Below are 7886 nucleotides of genomic sequence, written 5' to 3' on the forward strand. Positions count from 1 at the left end.
GCTTGTGTTCTGCTTGATTCTGTTGCCCTGATGTATGTCTTCTTTGTTCTTTAATACAGAACTGATTAGGATGGGTGCTGGCTGTGAGGTGGAGAAGCTTGGTACGCAACGATTATGTGCCCTAAAATTATTAACCTTAACCCTTCATGAAGTCATGTATCTTTGATCTGTGTTCATAATACTGTTCTCTGGATGTTTTGTCCGGCTTTAGATATTGTCATGAAAGGTATACTGAAAAACAATCAGTAAATGTTACTTCCAATATACATGCAAGCTGATAACCACTACAGCACCACAAAATGTACTGTACTATTATTCAGTATTACTGTAAGTTGCTAATTATAGCAACTGGAACAATTATTTAAAATAAAACCATGTAAGAAAATTTCCAGTTGCTTGTAAATGAAACTGTTTGAGGAACCCCTGCTAGAATAGTAGGTTTCTACTTTTTGTTTTATGGTGTGTAATGATACTCTATTCTGATTGGCTGGTAGTTGCATCGCATCTGAATAATTGAAAGGTCGCGCCGGGAATGTTTAATTTGCTTCTAGGAATTTATCTGGAAGTTATGTGCACAGTAATCTCAACAAGCGTAAAACAACACATTTCATTTTGAAAACTTTAAGATCAAAGAGAGACAGATAATCCACTTTCACGTGTGTCTTTTAAAGAAGATGTACTTTTCCCCGAGTTCACATGCTGGTGCAGTTAGTTGTGGTGTTGCATTTTTAAAAATTCCTGGACTCAGTTAAAAGTGATAAATACAGCTGAGTACCTGACTAGTTAGTGGCATAGCCTCATAACAACACCACCCCCGTTTCTACCTTGGAAGGGAAATCGAACGTTTTTGGTATTTTTGTGTGTTTATTAGCAGGCCACCTAGGTTCCTTCATTGCATAAACGGCATAAGACAGACAAACCCTCCCCCTTTTCATTCGTAAATAATAGTTTAGTGCAATAAACACCACTTTAAAGAACACTACTTTAGATAGAATGCATATCAATTCATGGAACTTAACTGGTCCCATTAGATGAGCTATAAATCTCCCCAATTAAATTACTGAGCACTGAGCTCATGATCCCGCCGTATTTCTGCCTCCCAACCCTGAGATCTCAGACAGAGGGGAATTTCTCTCCCGCCCGAGCGACACTGTAATATTCCGTCCACAGAATAATGGATATAGGAAAAGGATCATTACGTGTGCGTATCTATCCGTGAGCCTCATGGATAGTTTTTCTTTTTGTCTGCACGTTAAAAAGCCAAATCGGAAATGGTACGTTTCCTATTTCTCTAATAATTTACTATTATTTTAATTGGATACTTGTTAAGTAGTCAAAATGTTAAGTATTTCTTGTATTGCCTTGTAACAATATAACCTGCTTCATCAGTTTTTACATTGCAAATAAATACTAATGGAAATGCAATGATGAATGCAAACATTAACTTATTCTTACTTATTAATCTTCAGTGATATTTATAATGGATGACTAGTTATTATTATATCTTGCCATGTTTTTTCATCCTCAGGCTCATTTTCCAAACCCTGTGTCAGAGTTGAATGGGACTGTCCCATTGACCAATGACTCCTGCGGGGTAATAGGAAGACCCCGGTGTCCACACAGGACTACGGAGATGCTCATCATAGTTTTTGTTAGTGGCGCTCTCAGCTTTGTGACGGCTGCCGGCAACATGCTAGTCATGATCTCCATCCGAGTCAACCGCCGCCTCCAGACAGTGAACAACTATTTCCTCTTCAGCTTAGCTTGTGCTGACCTGATAATTGGCGTTTTTTCCATGAACCTGTACACGGTTTACAAAGTTAAGGGCTACTGGCCACTGGGTGTCGTGGTGTGTGACTTGTGGCTGGTAGTGGATTATGTGGTCAGCAATGCCTCAAACATGAACCTTCTGATCATCAGTTTGGATCGTTATCTCTGCGTAACGCGACCTTTGACCTACCCTGCCCGACGAACTCCAAAATTCGCTGGACTTATGATCTCGGCAGGCTGGCTCTTGTCCCTGCTTCTTTGGCTACCGGCTATTTTGACGTGGCAGCACAGTGAGGGTAGGCGCGCGGTGCGGACGGGGGAGTGTTACATTCAGCTCCTCTCCAGCCCTGCTGTCACGTTGGTTACCGCCCTCACGTCGTTCTACCTCCCTGTGATCGCCATGACCGTTCTTTACGCCCGGATCGCGCTGGCCAGCCATAGACGCCTGTCCAGGCTTAACTCCGTCTGTGAGAGTCAGGCAGACTCTTCCTCTGCTAATATAAATCCTTTACCTGTCCCAAACAGACAGGAAGATTTTCTAAATGCCAACTGCACCATCCACACGAATGTGGAGAAAGGCCCGCCTGCCAGTAAAGACGGTAATTTCAGCCCAAGTCAGGCCATCAGCGATGCTTCTGCAAAGGATCCATGTTCCATTTCCTTAGCAGTAAGACCCAACATGAACCTTTCCACCAAATACTTTGGCAAAGGCAGATGTCCTATTTCTGAAATCATCAGACCATTCTGGACAAATGAGCCGGGCTCTGTTCCTGCACATGACCTCAGTCCAGCTGCTCAGTTGAACAGGAGGAGGCCTTGGGCTGCTAGAGAGAGAAAAATGACCCAGATCATCCTGGCTGTCCTGCTTGCATTCATTATAACAGGCACTCCGTACCATGTCATGGTGCTGATTGGGACCTTCTGCCACTCCTGCATTCCTGACACTATCTGGACTGTCGGATACTGGCTGTGCTACGTTAACAGCACCATCAACCCTGCCTGCTATGCGCTCTGTAATGTGACGTTCAAAAAGACCTTCAAAAAACTCCTGCTTTGTCAGTATAAGAACATTAGTTCTAAATAAATGAATAAAAACTAAAATACTCTGATGTTTTTGTGGCTGCTGATGGCTTGTTATATTTGTGGCGGAGTACAATAAAAATGATTACCCTGTACATTTTTTTGGAAATGTCCCCCTGGAATACACTGGACTTCTGTCATGAATGGGGAACAGGAGGATGCAAGTGAAAAGGGGTCTTTGTTCAGACTAAACAGGATAAAACTGAAACACCAGGACCTGGCGCAGATATTTTGAGGGGCGTCTGATCAAAAAATACATCAAAAATACAGCATTTGTTTTGAGGTCGGGGAGTTAATATTTATGACATCACATAGAATCCCAGATTTTGGAAAAATGATGCTGGAAATAGGTATGGTGTCCACTCCCCTGCCTTCCATACCTTTAAGTCAGCCTGTTCATCTGTAATATAAAAAAATGTGTGTGTGTAGTATTCTTTGTGATGACATCCTTACAAATGCATCAGGTATATGGATATGTGTACATAGAATAATGATCATGTAATTCTTTTCTAGTTGTTAAAGCTGGTAAATGTATATTTGCTTGAAGCGAGGTCATGGTGGGCTACTGCTGGAGGACTGAATTGATGTTTTAAAGGCTACAGTGACAAACGTGAGCGAGACTTACCTGTCTGTCAGCAATCAAACCAGGTCAAAGACATGACGCTGTTTCACAGGGCACTGGAACTCTTAACTGCATTAACTGTAATAGCTGAAAGTTGAAGGAGGGGCAGGGGCATGTGCAGAGTTGTAAAAATGCAATTTGTCAGGCATTACACATTTCTAATTGTCACCTGATGGCATGGGCCATTAAACATGTCAGAACATGCAGTCAGGGGCCTAAAGGGTGTCACATGGGGTCTGCAAACAAGTCCAAAAACCGACAGTGATAGAAGGGGAAATGGAATCGGTACTTTTAAATCAGTTATTATATGATTAATATATATATATTTTATGACTGGATATTGCCTAATGTATCTATACTCTGGTATTGATTCTGTAATCGCTGTATTTATCTGTATATATAAGACTATATTGTATATTTTTATTGTATTATACTGTTGTGTTTGACAGACACCATCAACCAGAATTCCTTGTACGTGTTCGCTCACATTCTTGGCCAATAATCATGTATCTGATGCCTTTTTATGGCAACTTGAAGAGGGGACAAGCGGACAAGAGGTTTGGTGATAAAGAACCTTTATCCAAGCCTTCAATCACTAAAGCAAAACGTGTTGTAATTAAAAATACACTTTTATTTGTGTTATTCTATTCACATCAACAGAACTAATTATTTGTCTCAATTTTATTGCATTGTACAGTACATTTGCAAAATGTATTTATTCCACAATGTGTCTCCTACTGCTTTAGAAATGTAAACCATGAGTCAGATAAAAATGAAGTAAATAGTCCAGTTTTGTCTCATTTGCATCCACAGACAGTACCCTCCCAAAAGGGAAGCATAACAAATACGTTTTTAGTAAAGTCAAATGTTACTGGGTTAAGACAATGTCCCGAGATCTTACAATTTATTCATGTCTGTTGAAAGAATTTCAAAAAAGCAAGTATGATATCCACAGTTAAAATAAAATAGCAGAAATAATATTTTGTCTGGTGATGCTTTCTCATCTCCTGTTTCATGCTTCGGAAAGGATTGTACTGCTTTATACAGACAGGAGAAAAGGATTCACCCAACGCCACTTTTTAATTTTCTACCCCTTTAACCTTCTTTGATGTCTTGGGCTTGCTCTTTGGGGTGCAAGGTTTGGACACCTTGATCGTTGTCTGGCAGTCCAGGTTGAACAGAGCTTTCTTCAGAGTTCCAGACCGGCTCCTGGTGCCAGTGGCACTGTCACACTCTTCCCAGCGGCCAAATTTGTACTTGCAGTCCGCTAAAAAAAACCAACAGATTTTCCAATTAGTAAATGTTTCCAAACTTTTTTTTTTTTTATATTAATGTGTATTCCTCTTACCACCAAAGTCCTTCTTCCAGTTGCATGGGACTTTGCACTTGTGCCTCTTGGTATGTTCATTGCAGGTGGCCTCTCGGACCCCAGGCCCGCAGTCTCCAGCACTGGGAACACACTTCCCAAACTTCCACTCTGTGCACTCTGTCCCCTTCTCTGTGCCAAAACACACCACGCACGTTAAAGCCAACCGGCGTCAGTGTCTCTGCATGTGCAACCTCAACATCCACACACATTACAATCCCCTCACACTGACCTTTCTTGTTTCTGTTGGCACCCGCTGTCATCCCCAAAGCCACCAGCAGCACGGCGATTATCGAGATCACGCCTCGCATCCTGCCCAGACAAAAATAAGCCACCACGACAAAAATGACGTAACAAGAGGTAAAGCGGAACTCAACATCGCCGCCCGAGGCGCCTTCGGCATTGACGTGTGCGTGACTCCGGCGCCGAGCCCTGTAATTAGTCCGCGCTGCTCCAAGCCGAGCGGGTCTCGCCAGGTGTGCGGCTCTCAGCACATGCACGCCCCCCAGAAACACATCTGCGGCGCACGTAATTGCAGCCAGATACCGAGAAGAAGCGTCTCCGCTTTATTAGGAGGCAGCTTCAGGACGTGCTGCACTAAAGCGCCGTGCACGTTATGAAGAATGCATGACGGCACCATACGCCCCAGGAATTTCTCTCTTCCCTTTCGTCTCGGCTGAGTGAGAGAGAGAGCGAGAGATTGCATCTTCGCCCGTGCTTTCTGTTAAAGAACCCCCCACATCCAGCCTGCAGCGCGGACCCCATTCTTCTCTCAGTCATAAATGTGCAGGGCTTTTGCTGGGTAACACTTTTGTCTGGCCAGAGCCGCTCTCAGCAGGCCTCTTCTCTGCGCTCCAGCCATGCGGAGGGTGAGGCCAAGCGCTCAAAAAGCCTTTAGCGCTCCGTCAAAGGAATACTGATTCATTGGCCCAAAACAAAGCCTGTTCTTGCCCGTTTTCGTTTCTTTTAAAGGACCTAACACAGATCCCATGCTGTGCATTGGGGGCAGGCACCTCTTCAGTATGGATGAATATAAACCTATTTGCATAAGAAGACAAAACCCTCTAAAGATGAGGAAAAGAAGTAGGATGCTCCCTTTGGTAAATATCAGGGAGTACATTTTTAAAACTTCCTGATGAACCCGAGTTCATGGTTTCCTCGGAACAAGATTCAATAAAAAACTCGATCGAGGGTCCATGTTAACCAGTTATGTTCCAAAATATGAGACATAGTAGTGGTAGTAAGTAGACATAAGTAGTTTTTTTTTTTAAATATATAATATTATAGTTATATTATTTTTTTTTTTTTTGGGGGGGGGGGTATTCCCTCGAAAGTGCATACATTGTCCCACATGGGCTCTTTTGGGGGAAAAAATATAGCAAATATGTAGCAGCACATTGTTAAAAACTTCAGAGACAACTGTCATACATCAAATTATGATTTTAACAAAATACCGAAAAAAACAGATGTCCAAAGATCTCTGAATCTCTCAAGTGGCATAATTTCTAAAATTTGAAATCTATGACGCACGGGAAAAAGTGAAAAACTGACAATTACGCATAATAAATGGACTATTAAACAACAGCTTATTAAAGTTTAGTATGAAAACATTTGGTAAATTACACATTATGAACAATAAAAAAGTTCTGGAGTGTTTAATGAAACCATTTTCTCTTGTGGATGTAAATACTTGTGGACATTCTGATTGTTTTCAATTAATTTAAGATGCAATGTCCTTATGGAAGGGGCACGAGATGATGAATATGAGTCAATTTCTTTAGTCAAACGCAATTAAACGTAAAAAAAAAAAAAAAAAGTCTAGAATTAGACTTAATAGAGCATCGCGAGGACCCAGAACCCCAGCACAACGCATCCTAGCTGCAAAAGTCTCAAACCCTTTTAAATGGTATCGCTGACACTTACTTGTCTGTGGATCGGTCCGTGCGCGTCTTTTTTCCCCCCAGAAGAGCTGCGTGGCTGCCGTGGCTCCCCGCGCCGCTTTGTTGTGCTGAACTAGTTCTGGCTGGTCGCTTGTGGTCGCTGCATTTAAACCAACTCGCCCGCTGGAACCAGCGCGGCCACGTGACCCGCGCTCGCGCACGCGCACAACAACGCAGAACGCTGGACACAACGCACAGTACGTGCATTGCATTATTCTTATGATGCAACATTATACATTAAAAACATGCTTTTTCTCCCTCACAAGGGGCTGCAAACGCATGGACACGTCACAACAATGTCGCCTCCTTAGAAAAAAAAAAACTTAATAAAAATGCTGTGATAGATCTATGTTTACCCTAAATTCAAATATAATGTACAATCTTGTAAGATTTTTTCTTTTTTTTTTTTGCAGTTGGGAAGGACAGTTTAAAGGACAACCAGAGTCCCACTGTGGAATTGAAGGTGTGCCATTATGACAGGATACTACAAATCCTGATTAGTGTTTGCCAGGGCATTACGTTGATAAATCATTAACATTAAAATGTACTTTTTTGAAAGGCCCAGCCATGTTTACTGAGGCACAGCCATCGGGAGGTTTGTGTACACTGGAGACTGTGTCATTAAAGCAAATATGTGCTTTGTTGATTGTAAAAATCTGTGTAGTTTCTCGAAAACGAGGTTTGGCATCTGCCTGTGGTAGCTGGTTTTAGCATTGCCTGAAGTTGGGGCAACTAGCGCCACATCTTTACCGGTTTGAAAGTGAACGTTTTTGAAAGTGAAGGGATTGTGAAACACGGTGACACAATGAAATGAGTCCTCTGCTTTTAACCACCACCCTTGGTGAGCAGTGGGCAGCCATGACAGGCGCCCAGGGAGCAGTGTGTGGGGACGGTGGCACCTCAGTGGCACGTTGGTGGATCGGGATTCGAACCGGCAGCCTTCTGATTACAGGATTGCTTCCTTAACCGCTGGGCCACCACTGCCCCTGATATGCTGTGTTTTCTTTTTCTCCTGCAGAGCTAGAATCATTGTGTATTTATTTTTATAACACATTTAATTATTCCATGTGAATAAAATTTAGACTTAACCTATCGTGGTGTGGTGTAT

The 7886-nt window shown here is 42.5% G+C and overlaps 2 protein-coding genes across 2 annotated transcripts; one reads left to right on the plus strand and one right to left on the minus strand.

The window, feature by feature from the left end:
• Positions 1-1615: 1615 nt before the first annotated feature.
• chrm4b (cholinergic receptor, muscarinic 4b) lies at positions 1616-2854 on the plus strand. The gene has a single exon (XM_028958791.1). It carries the CDS (start codon positions 1634-1636, stop codon positions 2852-2854), a length of 1221 nt encoding a protein of 406 aa, XP_028814624.1. The 5' UTR covers positions 1616-1633.
• Positions 2855-4082: 1228 nt separating this feature from the next.
• mdkb (midkine b) lies at positions 4083-6907 on the minus strand. Its single transcript, XM_028958545.1, has 4 exons — positions 6762-6907; positions 5071-5150; positions 4821-4970; positions 4083-4739 (listed from the first exon to the last, which is right to left on the minus strand). Exons 2-4 carry the CDS (start codon positions 5147-5149, stop codon positions 4552-4554), a joined length of 417 nt encoding a protein of 138 aa, XP_028814378.1. The 5' UTR covers position 5150; positions 6762-6907; the 3' UTR covers positions 4083-4551.
• Between the last annotated feature and the right edge of the window lie 979 nt (positions 6908-7886).

Source organism: Denticeps clupeoides, chromosome 17 (assembly GCF_900700375.1).
Source record: "Denticeps clupeoides chromosome 17, fDenClu1.1, whole genome shotgun sequence".
Lineage (NCBI taxonomy): Eukaryota > Metazoa > Chordata > Actinopteri > Clupeiformes > Denticipitidae > Denticeps > Denticeps clupeoides.